The sequence below is a fragment of the Opisthorchis viverrini genome (assembly GCF_000715545.1).
Source record: "Opisthorchis viverrini unplaced genomic scaffold opera_v5_47, whole genome shotgun sequence".
Lineage (NCBI taxonomy): Eukaryota > Metazoa > Platyhelminthes > Trematoda > Opisthorchiida > Opisthorchiidae > Opisthorchis > Opisthorchis viverrini.
In genome coordinates, this window is record NW_008751702.1 from 367,519 (window position 1) to 389,754 (window position 22,236).

The 22,236-nt window shown below is 44.8% G+C and overlaps 3 protein-coding genes across 3 annotated transcripts in view; 1 reads left to right on the forward strand and 2 right to left on the reverse strand.

Moving 5' to 3' along the window:
• Window positions 1-4,911, reverse strand: part of T265_03283 (hypothetical protein) — a gene marked incomplete at both ends in the record, with an annotated part of 6,853 nt that extends 1,942 nt beyond the window's left edge. Inside the window, one exon of the mRNA XM_009167729.1 lies at window positions 4,566-4,911. Within this exon, the coding sequence (XP_009165993.1) occupies window positions 4,566-4,911 (346 nt within the window). The remainder of the gene's footprint in view (window positions 1-4,565) is intronic.
• Window positions 1-22,236, forward strand: part of T265_13207 (hypothetical protein) — a gene marked incomplete at both ends in the record, with an annotated part of 24,858 nt that extends 2,622 nt beyond the window's left edge. Inside the window, 7 exons of the mRNA XM_009167764.1 lie at window positions 1,923-2,073; window positions 3,431-3,509; window positions 4,595-4,983; window positions 10,058-10,210; window positions 13,531-13,632; window positions 17,587-18,076; window positions 21,550-22,236. Coding sequence (XP_009166028.1) covers window positions 1,923-2,073; window positions 3,431-3,509; window positions 4,595-4,983; window positions 10,058-10,210; window positions 13,531-13,632; window positions 17,587-18,076; window positions 21,550-21,627 — 1,442 coding nt within the window. The remainder of the gene's footprint in view (window positions 1-1,922; window positions 2,074-3,430; window positions 3,510-4,594; window positions 4,984-10,057; window positions 10,211-13,530; window positions 13,633-17,586; window positions 18,077-21,549) is intronic.
• T265_03284 (hypothetical protein) lies at window positions 5,553-5,828 on the reverse strand (the record flags this gene model as incomplete). The annotated part of the gene is made up of 1 exon (XM_009167730.1): window positions 5,553-5,828. The coding sequence occupies one exon, from the start codon at window positions 5,826-5,828 to the stop codon at window positions 5,553-5,555; it is 276 nt and encodes a 91-aa protein (XP_009165994.1).

A 22,236-nucleotide genomic window follows, 5' to 3' on the forward strand; every position in this document is an offset into this window, starting at 1 on the left:
CCAGGAGCTTGGAGTGACGAACCGCATAAGGCTCCCGTCGGTTGGGTAGTGGTACATCCCTGGATGACACACTGAGCTGTCTGCCATCTGCATTAGGGAAAGACATTGTAATGTAGCCATCTGAAGCAAGGTTCACTAGTGTGCTGTGCAATAACACGTGTATTCAGTACTTTTCTAGAGCGGTGAAGAAGCGAGGAGGCAGTTTTATGTAGAGTTGCTCGTTTAAATACCCGTGGTTGGATTTGCTTAATCTAGTTAATCTTTTTGTTTTGTTGTCTGCACAATCATGCAGTTCGCATTGTCCAGGATACCGGTGTATGATTAATGTGCGGTAAACCTATGCTATCCGGACTTGGCTGCATGTAACCTTTGTGTTTATCGGCTATATACAGATAATCTTTCAATCGTCTTCTCTCTTCTAGCCGAGTTTTCTGTGCATTTACTTTATTATCGGAAGATTTTATCGTTCGCACACTGTCCCTACTAATAGTACGAGTAATACGAACAATCGATGGCACCCTTTGGCCCAAGACGATGATTAAATAACTGCTTTTTCCTCGGATTCTTGGTCGCCAAAATACAGCCACATCCCTAACTTCATAGGAAGTCCTTGTCATTCGACAATCCAACACTATCACTTTTATTTAAAGCGGCACGGTTTGGTTGACCTCAATGACATTCATCTCTTAGGGTTGGCTGGGCAGCTTTTCGCTTTTGAAGGCTTCGTCAGGCCAAATAATAAGGTAACGAGGCTGATCGAGATTAAAGACAGAAGAACCAATCAGCTAAGTCAGGCTACATCGGCGTTAGGTGTTTGCTAGGGGATTTTGTTTATTAGGGTGGGACGGTGTGTATAAAGTCAAATGCGGCGATTGCATCAAGGTTCACTTAGGACAATGCCGGGGAACTGCACACCAGAATTGGCGAGCATGTGAGAAGGATAGACAAACCACTGGTCTTAACCCTTGCTGACCCACCCTAACCAACACTTAACACAGATTTAGCGTGACTTGGCTGATTGGCTCTCTTTCTGCCAACCTCCTAACCTAGTCACCTGGCCTGACGAAGCTTTTGTGTCAAAAGCAAAATGCTGCACCAACAAGTCTACCGATTGTTTCCCAAACTGTTCCGAAGACGGCATTTTTTATCCACGACCTAGAGTGCGATCTTCTACAGGTCCGCCTCTCCCTAATGGAGTTCAGTCTCTCCTTTCCTCTTGGAGTTTTCTGGTAAACTATTGTATTTTGAGATAACGTAACACTTATTCGGACGAATCTACTAGTGAGTTATTTGCTGCGGGGCAGTTGGCAGCAAATGTGTCAAGAGTTACACTGGTCATTCTTGAGGTAGCCCTCATGTGATCTTCAAAATCTCTGCCTTCGAAGCCAGAAGAAGACTCATTACTATAACAGTAGCCGAGCATACTCCTATGAGGGGAAGAAAGTGTACGTTAGCACTCATTGTCCATGTTCGAACGCGTGAAGAAGTTGGTACAGTAAAATTAATTGAGTTATTGATCATGTTGAGTTCAACTATGCGCATTGAGATCCGGAATAGAAGCGAAAAGACAAATTTCAGTTCGAAAGTGTACTCACTTCGTCTGCACTGTACGTAAATAAGACCACAGGTCTGGCGACTAGCCACATGTTTCCTGAATATCCCATGCACCTCTCACAATCTATTGTGCTGTTACCTTGATTTCTACGCTTTTGTATCTGGCTGTCTATTGTCGTGTTTTTTGCCACATGCACTTTATATTCCTCCCTAAATTTCACGTGGTGGCCTTATTTGATCAATGTAGATATCCAGATTCTAATTCACTTCAATCATCGTCCATTCTTGGTGAGGTTCCTTATGTCATGTACTCACATATTTGTACGCACTCCTCCTTACACTCCCTATGAACTTTGTTATAATTTCAGCCAAACGGAAGGGCTTATTCGCGAAAATGGGGAAGCGCTTAAGTCTTCCGTTTTTTAAGAGGAACCGTGGCAGATGTCCGCAACCGAAAACTGATCAAGCGTCCTCAGTGGAACAGGTGAATCCCGAACCCATTGATCCATCCAGTGCAAGGTCAGTATGTATGTCGATTTTTGGAGTTAGACGATCTTTTAATTTCCTTAAACTTTTTCTACACATCACCTCGAAAGTCCGGACTTCCGCGTAGAAAGACTGTCACGTTTAGAGGACAATGCGTGGCAGCTGTGCAGTTAGCTGACTAATTCTCTCTCCAGACCCACCGGAAAACTGCAACGCACTTTGTGAGTCCCGAATAAGCCAGTGATATTCTAGAAGTTTGTTGCGATTAGTGTTCATAGTTCCCTCGTTTGGTTAGACAGCTTTTTTACTCCCTTGTCGAGTGAGAACCTCATCGATCTTCGGTCTGTGAGCCTGCTTCAAAGTGTTTTGTACAGTTTTTGGATGGGCGTTTCTTTAGCTGTTGCATAGATGAAAAACTGTGAGCTGTTCTCTATTTGGTGAACTCAAGCTCCTTCTAATCACCCTACTAAATCGGTTTAGTTTGAGCCGAGCCACCAGTGACGCGCCCATAAAATTATTGATTAAATTAGTGCAACCAAGCCACACTGCTGATCAACCACAGTGAGTTTACTTTTCGAAATATGGGCGCCGATTCCAAATCCGCACAAGAATGAAAACAGATGTACACTTCTAGATTTCCCCAACATAGTTTGACTTCGTTTTGAAGAACGAAGGCCGTAGTGAAATATAGTACGCCCGAAAACTTCCAGTAATTGATGTTATTTTAGTTGGATGCAAACAGGCACCGTTAATGAGTAGTGTGGGTGGTATGCTCCTTCCAAAACATCACTCTGGAGCGTCCCCTCAGGGTCATCTAGATTTTTTTCAACTATACGCTAACGATGTTTGTGTAAAAGAACGACTTTTTCTTAACTAAAAGTGTATGCGCTCTGCCTCACTGATGAAGAAACTTGTTCTTGTGTTCTGCAGCAGTCATCAGAATCATGTAAGATAGCATTGCAATGTAGAATAAGCCAGAATCCAGTCACAGGTATTAAAGGGTCATGCTAGAATTATTTTTTTCGGCTTGGGTGGGAATGAAAGACATCTTTCCATTGGGTGCCGTTTGATTGCTCACTTGACACGATAACCATCAGAGTTTGTCTTGCGCTAGGTCGGTCTGTTGCGGTTAACGATAGTGGATCCCCACTGGAATGAGGCTATTCCTTCTCATCGTTTTATATATCCAAGTGAACCTTAGCCCGGATTAGTCCAAACACCAAAATTAATAAATTTACAGACAAACTAATGCCTCCATCTGTTTGTTAGAGCCATTTGTGTCCAAGACAGTCACGTCGATTATTATGCTCTTTGTATCGTATTTATTCCTATGAAGCAGACGCCTACTGTCATTTTTCTGCTCACTGGTTTCTTTTGCATCTATTTGCAGTGCTCCAGTTCCTGGTGCATCCCACTTAAGCCCTCGGGATTCCGTCCCTAGTCGTCCTCCATATCCCCCTGCATTCCAAGTAGGTTTCCGTATCCCTTATTTCCCCCTTCTTGTTGTCCATATTGACTTAGAAACTCACAACTACTGCTACGGGAGTTTTGTTCAGCTTTCTAGCAGTTAAGGCAGAATGTATGCAAATGATGATGGAACAGAAAAGGGGCGAGATAGCTCAGTGGTTAGAGTGCGAATTCACTGACCAGACGGTCCGTGGTTCGAACGCAACCTCTGCCTCTCGACTTCCCCTGTCTAGGCTTGGGCAACCTGGCAGTATCCCGGCCCTCGTGCTTCCTTCTGATGGCATGGCAGTTAGGCGCCGAAAGGTTGCTGCAGCTGAACGTTTTATGGAACAGGCGTATGTTGCCATCATGCATGTGTTAATGTTTTTTTACTACTCAACTATGACAGCACTAGCTAGTGACGTATATAGGCGGCTAACTTGTAGTCACCAGATGAAAACTGACGGTGGCAGAACTCGAGCACTACTGAGCTCAACAAAATCATGAAAGCGGTAACTGCAAACGATTCAACACTAGACGTCTACGCCTTCTAACAAAAACAGCGGTAAATTATCGATTGGAAGGATGATGGTAGGGACGGACACTCCTCGCACAATGGTATCAATCGAAATTTTTCGTAAGGTTGCCTACAAGCTTGGATATGAAGCATCAGCTGTTCCATCAAGGGCAGTAATGTTCACCGCACTCGGGAGTATTTGTGGCTTTTCTAGCTCGTCCTACTGTCTTACGAATTTGTACATATCAGCTCATTTAGATGCACCTGAAGATTCATGGGTGATCACGTTCTATTCAGTTGCTAGCCCACTTATAGGCCGGTTTATTCGTTGGACGATAATCCCGTACGTTTTGCCACTTGGTCTATACCCTGACATATATGGCCATTTGCGTCACACCCTGTATCGGTGTACCGTTTGCTGTAGCTTACGACAGTGCGAGTTCCGACGGTCGGGGTTGTGGACAGAAGAAAAACACCCAACCCAAACCCCCACGTCACTTTGACACCTTGAGGCTCATAGTTCTCTCTTGATCCTCTCCCAATGTTCCAGGCTTTTTCTTACTGGCATACTCTTCCTTTGGCTCATTGTAGGGGGAACTCTGCACTAAGCTACGAGCACGTGGGAGCTCCAACCACTCAATAGATGTCAGCAGTCCATTACAGGCTGAGACTGAAGGCTCCTTGTCGGCGCAAAACGTATCCCCGGACCTCGCTGGAATGCAGCACAAATTGGCGGTAGGTCGACAACGGAACCGAAGACCTCCAACACGCGGAGCTGCCAACAAATCCTCATCATCCAATGAATCAATGGAAATCGCCAGTGATCTGGATGATGAGGGGTGTATCGCCTTCTTCAGCAGTCCGTCCGTCGTGTCAACAACTTTTTCCACTCCAAAATTGGAATCCATTGATGAAGAATTGGTGTCCACCCAAGCATCGCCAGATTTAACTGAGGTTGCATCAACAACTCCGCTTTTCAGGTGAGGTTTTTGTTAGATTGTCTTGCGAAGCCAGAGGCCTGCTCTCCTGGGCGATTCATATTTGTGTTCCATATTTACTACTTTTCCTAACCGGAATTCGGTTGAAACGTCCACATATGCCAGTCTCATAGTAAAAATCAGTATGTATTTTGCTGACTTTTTGCAAGCAGATTTGAGGATTAATATGGTGTAGCTGACTGCTTGCGGTCCACTTCAATCTAGATGTGTGCTTACTGTAAAGTAACGAACGCGAGGGTTAACTTCATCCATCACCCAAACACTGATGTGTTACCTGTATACGCATTAGACACCGAGTTCGGGAGCATTGTAGTGCGTCGATATTCGCGATGATTTATATCACCTAAATGTACTGTGCGACTGCAGAACATGTGTGTCTTCATAACAACATGACCATCAAAACACCAGTCACAATTACTGTTGCCCAACAGCGGTGAATAATTAATGTCTTACTTATGGAGGAAAATAAAGAATACACTGAGAATTACTGTGCATGACCCGAATAAGCTAGATCCAGTGGTCAAAAGCAGATTGCCTACACATTTGAGAAACTATGATTTCCACACATCAGGGCCCCGCAGCAACAGTATGGGATCAGTGGTGTCTTCACAGTTCAGTGTCCGGTATTTCGAAGGTCCCGCGTTCGACGATGTTTTCAAGCAGCATATACAACTGCATTCTTTGACTGACGCTCCGTCAAAAGGAGTTACTTTAGGGGAATAGGGCTGGCTCATCTGGGCAGATTTGTCATTGGTTATAGCGTGGGCATAAGCAGGACAGATGACTCCGCCAACTTCAAGTGTGCGTTTGACTCTCTCCATAGCCATTCCTAAACACGCCTGTTCAAGGGTGCCCCAAAGGTGGATGGACATAGCTTGTTTTTCGAGTTCACATGCTTATGGGTAAGTGTGCGGTGAGCTATCCGGAAGCTCCTGCTCAGAAACATATTCCCAACAAGGATTCCTACTCTTTGAGAAACTAATGAAGCGAACGCTAGAGGGCTTCCAAAGTCTGGTGTCAAGTCTTGTCAAGCTGAAGTTTTCAGAAGATATAGTCCTAATCTTTGGAAACGGACAGAAAGCACACCGCCGTCATACTAACCTTTGGCACGTGGGTCGTAGAACGTGCGGTTTCTGAATATGCTCTCTTCACAATTCAAGGCGAAGTATTAGAGGTTGTAGAATGATGTATCGGCCCTATCTGATGAGGTCGGTGCACGAAAGACAGGAAGACACTTTCCAATTTGCATCATTCGTGAAGCCAGAAAGGCATATCTTTAGGTTTCAAGTGTCGCTGGTACCAGCCTACAGTATGGACTTTGTTGATGCAGGCATGAATTCAGCGACCAAATGATCCGAAGCTTCTTCAGTCCTTCGACTGTCGCTGTCTCAGGAATGTCCCCGATTTCAGACAACGTCGACGAATTCGAAATGCAATTAGAAATTGTGTGTTAGTTCGTCCAGTGTGTACTTCGCTCGCAGCACCGTCAACTGCAGTGGCTCGGTCATGTGCTACTCATGCCGAACCATCGTCTACCGGGACGAGAGTTCTCCAAACCTCCAGAATAGAACAATCTAGTCGGTGGATAACGTGTAGTGTGACAAATTTCCTAAGCATATGGTTTTAAAGTTAGATTCTTATGCCGCAACCATGGTCAGTGTGTGTTAAAAAAGCGGACTGCACTGTACAGCTGTCTCTTTTTTCTCCAGAATAATCTGGATTAGAAGCCTCGGAGCACCTCTTCTCACAAGGTAGAAGCAATTTTTATCATAAACGACAACATCCTGCATCCCCTCTGGGAAGCCGTCACTAGAGGAACCAGTCCACACCAGCTGATACAGCGTAGATTGCGCATAATGAAATGTCTTGCCCCAATGCAAACCAATCACGCTGATTAGCTCGCACATATGAATTTCAGGTTTCTCTCATGATCCGTAAAAGGTGCATTGCTGATTATTCGCCGAAAAGCATAAAGCAGCTGCATTGGTAGAATGAATCGTCCGCATGTAGAACTTCTGGATCTCTTCACAACCTCTGGTTAAACGGTTGTGTTACTGCAGAATTCACTCGTGACTTGCCTCAGTAATTCGGTACACTTGCGTGCAAAGTGGCTTTGCTACCGAGGGACATTCGTCAGGTTGGACTTCTCATGCTGTTGGTTTATTTTGATTAATTCATGCGTACCATCCGTACTCAATATAACCGTCTCATTTTGCTTCGGAATCTTGCAAAGCGATATGTACTTGACGTCATCTCGAGCGATCTACCAAATCCCAATGTTTCACACGGTTAATTATTGTTTTTTTGCAAGTCATATGCCAACCCGATGAATTTAGTGAATCACAATGAAAGCTGCGATCTGTCGTTTAGTGGTTGTAGTTTAATTGCAATTCGGGTTGACAAGCTTTTTTGTCAAGTTTACGGTCTTCCGCACGTGGGCCAGACACTAATTGAAAAGTAAACAGTATGAAATAATGAGTTCAGTGACTTCTTCAAGATGAATTCGCGTAATGCAAGCGAAAAGGAAACTTGAACTAGCAGAAGTTTGGACTTTTGGGTGATATCAACGTTTTTTTGCAGTAGAAGCCACAGACTAGTGTTCACAACTGCTTTTCATCTGGTGTTTCACTAATTAGAGTTGTGGAGAATCAAAAATGAAGTCCGAGCGTTGTAACCTTGCCAGTGATTCTCAAGTGTAGCTCCCTTTCTGGAGCAAACGAATTCTTCGTTCTACGAATGATAACCGTGGAAGCTATGTAAATGCTCCTCCAGTTGATGGACAGATCATGCTGTCTTCCGGAGCGGTTGCATAGGAGCGTTGTGGTTCGCCCCTCGAAGCGATCTTTTGCCGGTCTTTTGTTCGGACAGTTCTGAAGAACGGACAAATGAATTGTCAATCAATTTCTAATACCCTATTCTTTTCTGGATTTTTCACAGATGGTCTCTGTCATCCCCATAATTTCTTTCCTGCGTTTAAAAAACTCCGCTGCAGGTGCGCGAGGGTTATGTTGACTAGTCCTTATGGAAAATGTTGGTTCCTTGGTTATTACAGTAAACTGGTAACATCTACAGAGATGACGCTCCGGACTGAAGCCCTGGCAATGCCTCAACTTAGGCAGACTCAGCCGTGAACCAACAGTTGTGAAATCGTTGTACATAGTTGGTCGTTGTATTACCAGTGCAAATGACGTGTCAGGTAATGTTAAACCGCCTGATCCTGGCACGTTTGTCAGGATCACTGTAAACGCCATGTTATGTTGTCATTTTGTGTTGCAGATTCAGAGATGGCTCATTGGTTAACGCGCGAATTTACTGACCGGCTCCGTCGTTGATCATCTTGACTGCCTCTGTCTAGGCTTGGCCGACCTGACGGTATCACCGTCACCGTGCTTCTTTAGGGTTGCACGGCACCAAAATAATGCTACAGCTGAGCGCTTATTCATTGATTTTAATATTCGTTAATTCAAACATCCAAAACGTGATGGATCAAACCGAACTGAACGACGGTGGAGTGATTACAAGGACAAAACTAGCGGAAAATAATGTGCTTTTTCACGCCGCTCTCAAGGGGTCAAAAAATCTTCCTGCTACTCGGTGCCATGGGAAATTGGTATTTTTGTTCGTCAACGTCGGTTCAATTGACCCTTGATATTGCGGAACAAGCTGTCGATAATGAGGCCATGACATCACGCTGTGCAGCGGGCCACTCAAAATGTTTGATCCGTTTGGGTGGAAAGGCTTAAATGTGCTGAGTTCATCTTTACCACGTTCAGCGAAAATTTCGTGTGAGGTCACTGCACAGATTTACCGGCAACCTGACATCCAACGTGACGATTATGGCTTATTTGTGTGCGAAAGTATGGAGCCTTTCAGCATCGGTAGAGTCTAAACGGTAGGATTGTTATTCTGTCAAATTACTCAAACTACAGAGAATTGAAAGGATTAACAAGATTGTCCCTTGCTGACAAGCTAAGCATCCTCTTCGAGCGAACCATTTTCCGTATTCCTGTGGTATTCTTCCTTTCGGGGTCCGCGGACTGTTGTGTGCAACTTGAGGCGAGATGGCTCAAGTGGTTAGAGCGTGAACATACTGTCCGGAATGCCCTTGGTTCGAACCCGACCTCTGCCCCTCGACTTCCCCTGTCTAGGCTTGTGAAACCTGGCAGTATCCCAGACCTCGTGCTTCCCGAAAGGGTGTTATAGCTGGACAATGGATGGATGCATGTAACTTTGATCCTGCATGGCATCGACGGAAGCTCAGATGGTAGGGGACGCGCTGGCAAGCATGGATTAGTGGGTTCGGTTTCCCTCCTCAATTTTTTCGGTTGCGGTAACTCACTTAGGCTTTCCATTCACAGTAGTGGCAATTGAAAATCATTTTTTGTTTTGGATAACACGATCAGTTTGTGGTTTTTCCCGATCGGGATTTGTGCCCGTGGTGTTGTGTTGAATTCATTTGCCGCTTGGTACCATCTGTAACAGTATTGCTCAGTATCGCGTGACATACCAGTGCGAGAACTACCTTGCATCATTACATCCCACGAAACAGATGTGTATGTGACCTACTCCATCACATGAATTTATATATACCTAATTCTTAAACTAACTAGTGGGTATTGGGTGTCCATAGGTTCAAGATAGCTCTGTGGTTAAAATGCGAACTTGGTGAATAAACCACGAACCAAAACGTTCGTAATTCAGACGCGACCCCAGCCAGTCGACTGGTCCTGTCTAGGTATAGGCAACCTGGCAGTATCTCAGCCCTCTACTTTCATCAGACGCGACCCCAGCCAGTCGACTGGTCCTGTCTAGGTATAGGCAACCTGGCAGTATCTCAGCCCTCGTACTTTCATCGGGTTACGTTAGTTGCGCATCTGGCTTTTCTGATCCATACTTATTTCAACACGCGTGCTATTGTCTGTATCTTCCCATGCTAACCTCGGTGAGATTCGGTACCTAGCGGCTTGAATTTCGCTAGGTCTCAGTAGGCCATTATGTGGAGTCGTCTGATAACTTCAACTCTAACTTTGGAAACTTGTCGACTTTACGTTTTTAGTCGCGTCAAAGCACCTGCCAGACCACCTCAACCAGATTTGACACCGCTAATGGTATCAGCTGAGATGATCACCGAACCGAAAAAAGCTTGTTCGCGTAGTCCGGAACCCAAGCAACAGCGGATGTCTGGTGCTGGACTATCGCACAATGTCCAGTAAGTTGTTAACTCTTGTCGATCTTACACACGGTCTAGTTTTACTTATATTTCGAACGCAGTGTAGCCTCCATTTTTTAGCTGACTGGCAATTTCTTCCTTTCGATGCTCACTGGCTGATGGGTTAAACGGCTTTCATCATTGGCAAATACACTGGTCGTGGTGGAATAGGTAGTTGACGCAGCTTGTGCAATTCGAATAGAGAATAAACTTGGAATATGCAAACACTTCGTTCGACCACTGAGTAACAAACAAACAACAACAAACATGTTTATAGGGGCAAAGTTATCAACACTGAGCTACGAAAACCAGAGTCTGTGCACTACATTTACGGTGGTGTAATGGCCACAGATAGCTGTGTTTGGAAGCGCAACAGCAATCGCCTCCGCAAACTTTATTGCACGTGACTCTGTCTGGCGAAGTGGGACGGTGAAAATGCTGCTCAAAGTCAACAACTGTCAACCGATTGATGATCTTGGAAGCTTTCGGTGGGCAGTGCATGTTCCGTTAAACGTTGGGGCAGAGTTTTGCACCCGGATTAGAGCGTCTTTTTAGCCTGGTGGAACACTCCTGGGTACTTTCAATGTAACTTCACTCATGAACTGCCTCAGAGATTCAAGTAAGGTTAAATACTTGCACAAAGTCTATGACATTTATTATGGTGTCTCCCGAACAATCCAGTACTTCGGGCGGTTGTGCACATTACATTCCACTAAGATTTTGTTCCCGTAGGTAGGTTCGCTCGCAGATATTCTTGAAGCCTCTTTCGGTATTATCATTTTTTATTGGGGATCCGTGAATTTTACAGTTGCCACATGAAGCGTGCAAATCTCATGTGCCTCCAGAAAGACACAGAGAAAACCAACAACGGACAACCACATGATACGAGTCAACATAAATATTCCAAAATCAGCAGATGTCATTGAGCGATCCACGCTACCCATACTTGACGGCAATGTTGATATTCTTGGTTTTAGGCTATTTTATCAGTGTAAGCTGCCATGTAGCTAATTGCAGTAACGGTATTTTCCTCAGCTTAGTTCTCGGTCTGAGCTCCCCAAGCTAGCGTTCACGTCAAAACAACCATCAAAGGTGCACAAGGTCTATTAACGCACAAAACGAAATCAGGAACAGCTGTACAGCGCTTCGTATATATGGCGTAAGCGGCTATGACTTTCTGGAATTTCTGACGCGTCCTGGGGCGCCATTGGCAACGGGCACTTGGTCAATACTGGGTCATGATTGGCTGTTGGGTCCAGATTGTTGACCAATCAGATCTCGCCTTGATGCCGGACCGGCAAGTGTCCGAATTTTGGGCCAACCTCGAGCGGGCCAGGCTTCTCGGCCGTAGCAGCGCCTAAAGACGTGCGGTATAGTGGGATCCGCGTGGATTCCTGCCTAACACTACATAATTCCAGAACTTAGCGCTGCACAGGAACAGTGTATGGTTAGCACATAGTCCCAGGAGCGTTCACGATTGCCCATTCATACCGAGTCCAGCTCCAGACGAATTGAGTTTCAGCAGCGCTGTGTCTACTTCCGCATTCATACCGCCGACAACAACGAATGTATCTGGATGTGTAGCCTGGTGTTGCAAAATCCTCCTGGCATCTCAAAAGCTTTCTTCGGTAACATCACAGCTACGGTTTGTTGGAACGTAGGCAGACGTAGTAAACAAGCAACGATCAACAACTCTCTTCCCAGATGTTCTCATAGACATCAGTTGTGTAACATTATGGTAGTAGCATGAATTGGGCCAATCAAGTGGCTTATCTCCGAAATATGTTCTATAATCGATGATGGCGAGTTTTATTTGGCCAGCACTGGAATGGGCTGTAGCAACTGGTTTTAAAGGTTTTTGAGGGTCCTTTGAGAAAGACGTTGATTGGTTTTGTCGCAACTGCAAGTGTGCGTCATCTGAGGCAGAATGACCATTCAAACTCTGGAACTTAAGCTCAAATATGTTCCTTCGGAGGGAACCCGTGGGTACGGTTCAAAGCATACTATATTTTTTTGATGTTGTCTCCGTTAAATTACAAGGACTGACAACGTCCTCAGCTCTTCACGGAACGACTGAACGGTTTGCTTTGCGAATTGGTGCCTCACTACCACCTGGCTGTTTGATCATATTCGGTCTCAGCCTATTCTTCAGATTCTTCAGGTTCGACCTCTCACTCTATTCCAAGATAAACCAGCTCTACACAGTTTAAAAAACCTCTCAGCTGCAACACCCTTCCGGTGCCTAACTGTCATGCTACCCAAAGGAAGCATGAGGGCTAGGATTATGCCAGGTTGCCCAGGCCTAGACAGGGGAAGTTGAGAGGCAGAGTCGGGTTCGAACCACAGGCCTTCCGGTCAGTAAATTCGTTCTGTAACCACTTGAGCCAACTACACAGTTTACCCAATACGTGATTAGCAAAGAGCTTGTGTATAACGTGTTTTCTAAAAAAGACCTCATGATTCAGCACTCTTGCCATTAGACTGATGGTTTCCGGGTTCTTAGCTCATTTTCGGTGAGCCGTTTCTCTTTAAGATCATCACATCTATGCTTCGTTGGCAGCATATTATGTATTACTGCGTTTGGATGTTGCTCAATAAAGCTTTCAATATTTGCCTGTCTCTCTGAATCACAAACACCTATGCATATTTCTTCCCTGGGGAAACCATTTTCAGGTGATGGCATTAAACGGAACCATCTTTGTGACAATCGTGGATGTGGAAGATAGGACTTCTGGTTGGTTGGCTGACAATCCAACAAGAGATCAGCGGTTGGTCTTGTTGCATTGCACAGGGTGCATCAACCATTGCTAAATGCAGGTTACATAAAGACAGTGGTACGCTCATCAGACGAGCGTTGCGAGAAGTCCTGTATGCATTGATTCATCAATACTCAGTAGGACTCTCGAAACGCTCTCACCCAGATGCAGTAGTAGAGTAATCAGTCTTACAGGATTACAATTTCTAACAATATTCCTATCTTTTGTTCGGTCAAACACGTCGAATAAAATGGTCGGGTTATGAGTCCTTTGTCGCTTTATAACGAAGGAGGGATATTGCAGTTCTCTGAAGTGTTTGTTCATTGGGTTCAAAACGAGATAATGTGTGGGTAAAACTGATTTCGAGACCGAAGGAGATAGTATTCATGGAGGATTAATCATTCAGAGGCGATTGATGGTCTCGAATGCGCCCGGTATTGGATGCTACGTCCATTTGTACGTTTAGGGGTTCTTTCCAGCGTCTTTCTGTTTCACCATCATCCAACGAAGATCATGCAAATCATTCACTTATCAGAACCGTCGTAACTTTTCTGTCCTGTTTAGTCATGTCAACGCGATCCAGGAAATATTCCAGGAACTGGATGTTTCTGAGCCCAGTGTCAGCGATTCCCCGTCTCCCGCACCCGTTGTGGATGACGACGAACCGTCAGTACCTGTTTAGCAGAGTTTGCTTCCACTTACGTAACTAGTTCTGCAGTCTAACTCCTGATAAGAGGCTTGCTTATTTTTCCAACTGTTTCGATATTCTTTGTGTGTGTATGTGTGTATCTCGTCGAAAACTTACTTCACGTGACCCAAATTTCATGACACCCCCCGCGCCCATCACCCCAGCCCACAAGCAGCTATCGTTTTTTTCGCATCCTGACCGCTTAATTGAGTTGGCTAACTTACCCTACTTCCACTGAGTTCAACCCCTCAACTTTTTGTCTCCAAATTTTTTGACAGATCAGATTTACATCAACCGCTCCCCATTCTCGTTACCACTACCCTCTAGCATCATAATGCCAAATTAGCATAACCTCGACTCCTGAGGTGCAAATCACCAACTGCACGAAACGTTGATATGCATGACTCGGATGTGGCTCTCCCTTGCCTCTTGCCTTGGATAGTTGAGTGTGAATCTTGGAATCTGGAAAACAACCATGATGATGATGATGATGAATCTTGGAAAGTAATTACGCTGAACGTTGCACATGTAGCAGTTCTTACCCTTGTACTCATTTGTAGTCTTTATTGTTGGTCATCTCGTTTGGAATCGCAAGTTCATGTTACGGATCAGTCTGGTGACAGTGAACCATATGCTGTGGATTGAGCCACCGATCGTATAAGAGTGGGCCGAGAACGCAGAAAAGAAAGTAAAATCGCTAAGACCGTGGTGCGTTACTGACCGGGGGTATGTGAACGAACATGCTAACGTCACTGATTATTGGATTTGCCATGCCGATGGGTATCTTCAAGATTGTAGCCACATGACCAGGATGCCTTCGTGAAAATATCGTTAGTCTAACGTAGAGAACACATTCGATTCACCCATCTCAGATAACTAGGTTCAGAACTTTTAAGAAACAGCTTAATCGGGTATTGTGCACTACCTAGGTTAGCTTATCTGTACCATACTTTTGATCACTCATTCGATTATCTCCACAAATGGGAGGTCGAAGTTTGTAAAGACCATTTGTCGAAAGTGTGAACCTCTTTCTTTCCAATGTGTTTTGGGTTTAGTCTCTTTGAACTGCATGAGTTCCCACCGCACGTTATTTTCCAGAGCACATTCCTGTCATACTTTCATCATCAACTGGAACTAGGGACTCGCGATGTCCGGTCCTCAGTTTTATGCTCGGTAACGCGGATGCTTGAATTCCATTATAACTACAGTTATCCCCGTTTAGTTCCATTTCCATTTGGCATTTCCGCACTTCTTGTAACGGTTTAGACCCCCTTCCCCTCTCCCAGAAAACGATACCTCTAGTCGGTCCCTTTCAGTGAAGCAACTGCGCCGCTACGTCGAAGCTGGGCTACAGTGAAGTCTCGTTACTAGGTGGTGCTCAACAGGATAGACCCACACCCACTCACCGTGTTTCAATAACCTTAATTTAATGGCATCGCCTGTTTTTCCTTTTAGCTGCTTCCATCTGGTGACCATTCCTATGGGCGCCGTCTGTGTAATACAACTTAGTAACTTTGTGCAGAACTTACAGGCCCCTTAAAATACAAGCATCTATCTCTTGACCGAATTTACTTGTCTTTTCAAATCCATGCTGCAGAGGGAACACTGTATAGAGTACTTTTTATCTATCAGGGAACGTTATCTTAAAGCAGTCTTTCTCCAGATTTGTGCAGATTTGTCATTCGAAAGGGTTAGAAGAATGAATTGACTCAAAACTCTCCTAGGATATCCCATAGTTGACAAACTCGTGTAATAGAGCATACGAGCAACGAGGAATGTTGTCCATTGGTGTGGGTATCTCACATTAGAAGGCGCTGTACACTGTTATTCAGCTGGGTAGGGTATCTTGGTAAATTAGTGTTACAACCCCTGACTGAATCACTTCCTGATGAGTTCGATGGACTCCCTACAACCCGTCTTGCTTGATAACTCTTCTCGTATTCGAAATTCACTTTTATCTGCTTGAAGAACGGTCACTCGTCCCGCTTCGTTCGGAGAATTGAAATCTGAATTCTTTATTGTCTTCACTATCATTTCGCAATGGTCATTTTACTTTTTCGTCAAAATATACCTATCCTTGTATATAGTTATTAAATTCACTCCCATACGACTCTTCGTGAAACAAGACTTTCCGTTCTGGTTTCCTTAGGAGCGCGGAATTCGATTTTCACGTACACCTCTTCAGCATCCCGGGTCGTATCACAATTTGAACTTTGGTTATGAAACAAACCTGTTGCATTGAATGGTCCTCCGCATGTGAAGCACACGAAGATGGCGAGGCCTTCCTGGTTTATTAGGCACACACGAGGCACAGAAGAAATCACACTTATGAGAAGGTGATATTTGGTGATACTGGCACAATGGGGGATATAGGCAATCAAAAGTAACCCAACTCGACAAGTCTTTTGTGGCCGTATTCGCGGCCAATAAATACCAACTAGTTCGAACGGAAGAGGCCTTCCTGGTTTATTAGGCACACACGAGGCACAGAAGAAATCACACTTATGAGAAGGTGATATTTGGTGATACTGGCACAATGGGGGATATAGGCAATCAAAAGTAACCCAACTCGACAAGTCTTTTGTGGCCGTATTCGCGGCCAATAAATACCAACTAGTGGAATCGAACGGAAACATCACGGTTGATTCCTGTGTCCGTTGACAAGCAGGTACGGAAGTGGTGTTCCAGCATCACAACGCCTTGATACATTCCGTCTAATTAACAAACACTGGTTTTCTCCCAGTTATTTGTCAGTGTGTTCTGGACACAGGAGGATCGAAACCTTTCAAAAATAGGTGGGGCAGAATAAGGTCTGCGTGTAGAACAAACACTGGTTTTCTCCCAGTTATTTGTCAGTGTGTTCTGGACACAGGAGGATCGAAACCTTTCAAAAATAGGTGGGGCAGAATAAGGTCTGCCTGTAGAGAAAGCAGATTGTTTGATATAACAAGTAGATGAATGAGAGGAATTGTGTGATTGAGTTTGAGGACAAATCTTCCGTCAATGGAACGTACCAAAGTGTAATCTTGGAACCATGAATAATAAAAGGCGTCGTATATCCTGAAATTCTTAGAGTTGGGTTCCGATGGTTCAAACAACACTTTTGGCGTCCTGTCAGAGGTTTTGTGCGTACAATGTCAGAGTTGTTCATAAATCCGGTGAACCACCGTCTTGGATAATATTCTGGAAATTTGAATGCTCCACGTTCAGCGGATGGTGATCCTAGTGGCTAGTTGATGCCTCAAAAGGAGACCCACTATTAGACTGCTCAGTGAACCTCTTTATGAGAATTCTCTGTCAGACGGCACCACGATCCTTTGAGCCTGCCAGAAAACTTTTCTTTGTTTTCTCTACCTCACCTCCGTCCCGATATTTGTTTACATCAGTTTCCGATCTGAAATCTCATGCTATCCAAACTGTTTGTTTTGTTCTAATCTACATAGCGTGCTACGTTTTGCCCCAATGTGAAGCAGGCGTCAGCTTGCTGGGGATGCATCGGTGCACGCACAACTTTAATCTGATGTTCCCGCTTTTCTTCGGCAGGAGAAAATGCGTTACTCGTTTGCTAATCCATTGTTCATTCATTTACCAGTGTGTGGATGATCCTGTTTTCCCTAAAAAGTGCATCAACTTTCGTTTCTCTTTGGACATAAGATGAGGAGTTGCACCTACTATTATAAACACCCGGTTTTCGTTGAAGTGCAGCACCCATTCTGTTCTGCAGCGTCCAAACCGACCGGTTTATTTTATCAGTGCACCTGCATTGTAGAGTACTAGAGGTATTTACTGCTCCCCTCTACGAGCACGTTTTCCACTGGTGCTGTTTTCGCGTTATTTCCCAACCTATGTGTTGCACGTAATCCCCGCTTTTGTATTACTGTTTTACGAGCCTTCTTGTTTTTGCATTCCGTCGTCTTTTGTCTGTTTTTCAGAGCACAACAACCACTGAATGAAGAGAAAGAAAAAGAAACTGAAGCGAACCCTAGACGTTTGCGTTCTCTATCTTCCTCCGAACGAGATGACTTACTAAAACGTGCATCCTTGCTTTCAAGCGGATCTCGTGCTCCTGACTCTTTTAAGCGTCCTATATCCATGTTTTCCGCTGATCCTATCGACCAGTCTCCTCTGGCTGGCATGTATCATTCATCCACTACGGAGAAGCGAGGCAGTACAAGTGATGAAGAAAAAACAACAAATAGCGCCGCCAATTTTCGCCCAGAGGTCAAGTCTCCTCATAGTGTAAGGCACTCTTTGCCTGCTCCTGATGCTGTGTCGAAGCCGGTGAATGGTATCTGCAGTGGTGTTTCGGACGACCTCGGTTCAGTTTCTGACAGGGCATCTGTTTTTGGAGCCCATTTACATTCACCCAAACCCATTGCAGATTCCCCCCGCCGTCGATCCAAAGAATCAACAAACAGTTCGGTGAGCCTCATTTCGTGTGCTACTTTCGGCGTGCCACCACGCACAGTTGTGTAGAAAACCGCTTTATTTTTACCTTCTGACTTTGTCACCACAGACCGGTGCACAAGAGGGACAGCCGATAGCTATACCTTCAGTGTTCCATAGCCAACAGGACCCAGTGAAGGCTATGTTTCAAAATACGCTTTACATGTTCGCTGTTTAAATTCATGGGTGCGTGTAAGGACCAGCACTCGCCATTTCCTGCCCTAGTGACATCACCTCTCCTGAGGTTCTTAGTCATAAGTTGAGTTGATGCATCCCCAACGTGTGCTTCCGACACCCCGAACAGCAGTTGCAACCTAATATTTGGAGGATGGTCGCAGACCATCTCAAGTCGACCACGTTATGATATTGTCCCGATTGGCACCAGTGGTGGAAGATTACCAGTCCATTTCGAAGAGATGAAAAGGGAAACACAGAAGGATCGCTCCATCTTCTCTTGCAAGCAATTCTTTTCATCTTGCAATGAGATACAAAAACCGGTCCTTCGAACTCACTGGCCACTTAGGTGCACAAATACTAATCAGCTTATAGCATCTTGTTGGCGAATTCGCTCAGTGGTTTTGTCTACTTCGAGTTGTTTCAGGTAAATGGCAACTCCTACAGCCAGTTTCCAGAAAAATTTAGAGCTGGGAGCAACTCATACAGTTCATCATCATCATCATCATTGTCAGCTGTAATAACCGCGTACTCGTCGTACAGTGGTTGTAGCTGCTGAGGTTCCGNAAGCAAGTCTTCCAATTCAAACGTTGTTCACCTCGCGGTTTGCAACATTCTGAAGGAGTCACGAGGAACAACACTCGTTTCGGTAGACGGTGTCTCTGCATGCGTAGCACATGACTGAGCCACCGAAGTTGATGGTGTTGGATGTTCTTTCTGTAGATCATCATCATCATTGTCGGCTGTAATAACCGCGTATTCGTCGTACAGTGTTTGTATCTGCCGCAGTTTCGTTCACCGATGATTTGTGAGGAAAGTTAGGTAGCTGCGCATTGCAGGCGGGAAATGATAAATTGGTGCATAAATCCAGCACTGTCAGTGGGCTGTCAAGTGGGGGGATTGGGAAGGGAGCTATGCATTGAAAGCAATAGCTTGGATGCACGAGCGCCATTGAGGGCGCGACTGGGCCATGTCCGACAGTGTCTCTAACCATTGATGTGGACCCTCTCGGGTAGAATACTTCAGCCAACCACCTGATTTTCATACAATAAGTTCAGTGGTGGAGTCCCAACTGCGAGCCACCCAGCAAAGCAGGTATTACTTGAGGTTTCAAACTTCTCAGAAGTAAAAATATTCCAGAATGGGATGCTACTCCTTCCTCAGTTGTACAACCTCTGCACATCATTCTGTTCCACCTGCCATAGAGTCTGTTTATTATTACTCCTAATCCACCAGAAATACCAAAAAACGCTGTCTGAGGATTATCGGTCCATCAGTCTCATAAATACTACTGCCATGATCATCGTTTTTACACCCCCAGTCACAAACTACCGTCTATTTGATTGAACTTTGCATTGTATTTAGTTTAGTATTTAGTTCTAGCTATCGTCAATCAACCCCGTTGCTCTCAGCAAAAGTTACCTTGGGTAAACGGAACACGTAGTTCCATTCCGACTCGGAAACCTATGACTCTTGTCTTGCCTCGGGTGTGAAACAAGGATACCTTTCACAGCATTTGTGTAACTTGAATTTACTTGATTGAGTGATGCAGGGAAAACTAGCTGGGTACTGTGGTTTCTCGTTGAGCTGAAGCATTTGGATTGCAAACTTAGGAGGTGTTGATAACTCTGTCTTGGAGATCCACAAGCGGCTCTTTAGTAAGAAGAAATGCAGTGTCCGTCGAACTTGTGATCCACGCCAGTAAGGCGTTCTCCACGCAGGCAAGTTTTCTAGGGATAATCCTCCTCACAGGAGGTGAGGAAACGGAACGTGCCACAGCATTTAGACGCTTGAGTCCCACCATTCTGTCACACAGGGAAGCTAAAGAATATTGATGCAGCAAAGTGTCTCACTATAGTTCATGAAAGCCTTATCATAGAGGGATAAAATCAAAGTTTCTTGCAGCCAAAGCGGTAATCTTTCAGGCCATTACCTGCGATTGTCAAGCTAGATCACTTCGCTTAGGGAATATTCGAAAACATGAAGTGTTTGACCAATGACATTCGGATAATTCAACAGGTTAGCAAAACACCCAATTTGGAGGTTAGCGTTCCACGTTTCGGGAAACTGCTACAGCCTTTTCAGAAAACAGCTGAAGACCTGGATAGGCACCGTCAGATCAAGTTTGGAGAGGTTCAGTCTCATGGTAGCACATATTATCAGTTGTTTGAACCAGAAATGGAGCTGTAACTGCTTGATCGTTGATCGCCTTTCGTTAGGCACCGATTAAAAACCGGTCGGCTGTGACACCCCTCCAATGTCTAGCTGCCATGCCACCCGGAGGAAGCACGAGGGCTGGGATACTGCCAGGTTGCCCAAGCCTGGACAGGGGAAGTCGTGAGGTAGGGGTCGGGTTCGAACCACGGACCTTCCGGTCAGTAAACTCACGCTCTAACCACTTGGGCCATATCGCCTAATGATAAGACGCCTATGGATTCAAGGTAGCCGGTTGCCGTAAATTAAGTCCGCTTAATGAGTGGACCGAAACCGTTTGTGATCCATGTTCCTTGTCGATACTATCGGCTATGTCTGTTTGTTTGAGCACTCGATAACTGATGTCGATTTCACACGCCTTCGCGGGCCTCGAAGTTCCTTCCCTAACATGCACGTGGGAATCGACATACATCACTTAACATGTCGCACTACAGTCAACAACGAAACTGACACTTAAATAAAGGTCAAACACAACTGTCACATTTTCATGTCCCTTGATCGATATGACTACACCGTCACATAAGTCACATTTTCGGCACACTGTCATTCTCCGAGATGTGTGCGGATGATCGGAGGTTACATTAACCTAGCCAATTTAATCGTTAATCAAAGTGCTCTTCAGCACGAAGTGAATTACTGTCACGAACCGTTACAGCTCTTTCGGTTTTAACACACTGACTGGGCACGATATTTGTTTCTAAGTCTTAGAGTCAATTCGAGTGGAACATAGAATTTGGCCTGAATTCTTGTGAATTCATCACTTTTCTAAAAAAACAAATGAGCAATTTGCCAGGCGTCCAATTATATTGTGCGGTGTTGTATCACCGGGTGCACAATGTTCACGACCATGGTCCTGGGTCAGTTTTTCATCCTTTTTAGGGGCTGTAGAGCAGGCTTCCCAGTAGCCTAAGGGTGAAGTGTTAAAAGGTAAGGTTAGTGTTTAAATCGCATTCAAAGTCTATCATGATCGGCTGTATTCTGATAAATTTCCAATGATTACTGCAGCTTTCCGTCTTCATGTTAAACATCACTGCTGACTTTCTCTGTCATTCGTTCAGCAGAGTGAAGTTTCTCCTGAACCTGGTAAACGTGCCTCTCGTGTGTTGGACATAGTGAAGAACTTTGAGAGCGGTCTATGATTCCCTACGTTTTCATGATTTGACAACGCACAAACGCGCTGATCACGTCGCAGAACAACAGCGCCGCTAATCACGGAGGAACTCTTCCGCGTGTGCCTATTACCTGTTTGTTTCAATCCAACGCATCCGACTCCCTACTGTTCGGACACAATCTGATCCAGATTTGTTACATCTTTTACCCTAATATATTTGTTTACTTATTCTGCTCAGACCGAAATTTTTCACTTTTTGCAACAGTCTTTTGCGTTTTTGTTTTTCTGCCTATTTACTGCTGCCCATGTGTAATCGTCTGAAGAGCTTATGTGCATTTCATTTTTTGTGCAGGTTCTTTTTGCCGGCGCTCACTCACCCTCATTTACAAGTCCGCTGCAAGCTCCAATCTGCATCCATTTTCCCTAATCCCCAAGTCTCAATTTTGTAATCGATGACCAAATGATTTGTGCCTTAAATTCTATCGCACGCCAAGTCATGCGAAGTTTTGACCGATTATGCACCGGCAATCTTGATTTGTCAGTTTCCGGCTTATAAAACGACATTTGGTCGAGTTTTGATGAGGTTGTTTTTTTATTGCGTCTGCTTTCTTCATAGAAAATGGTTCATAACAGTCAC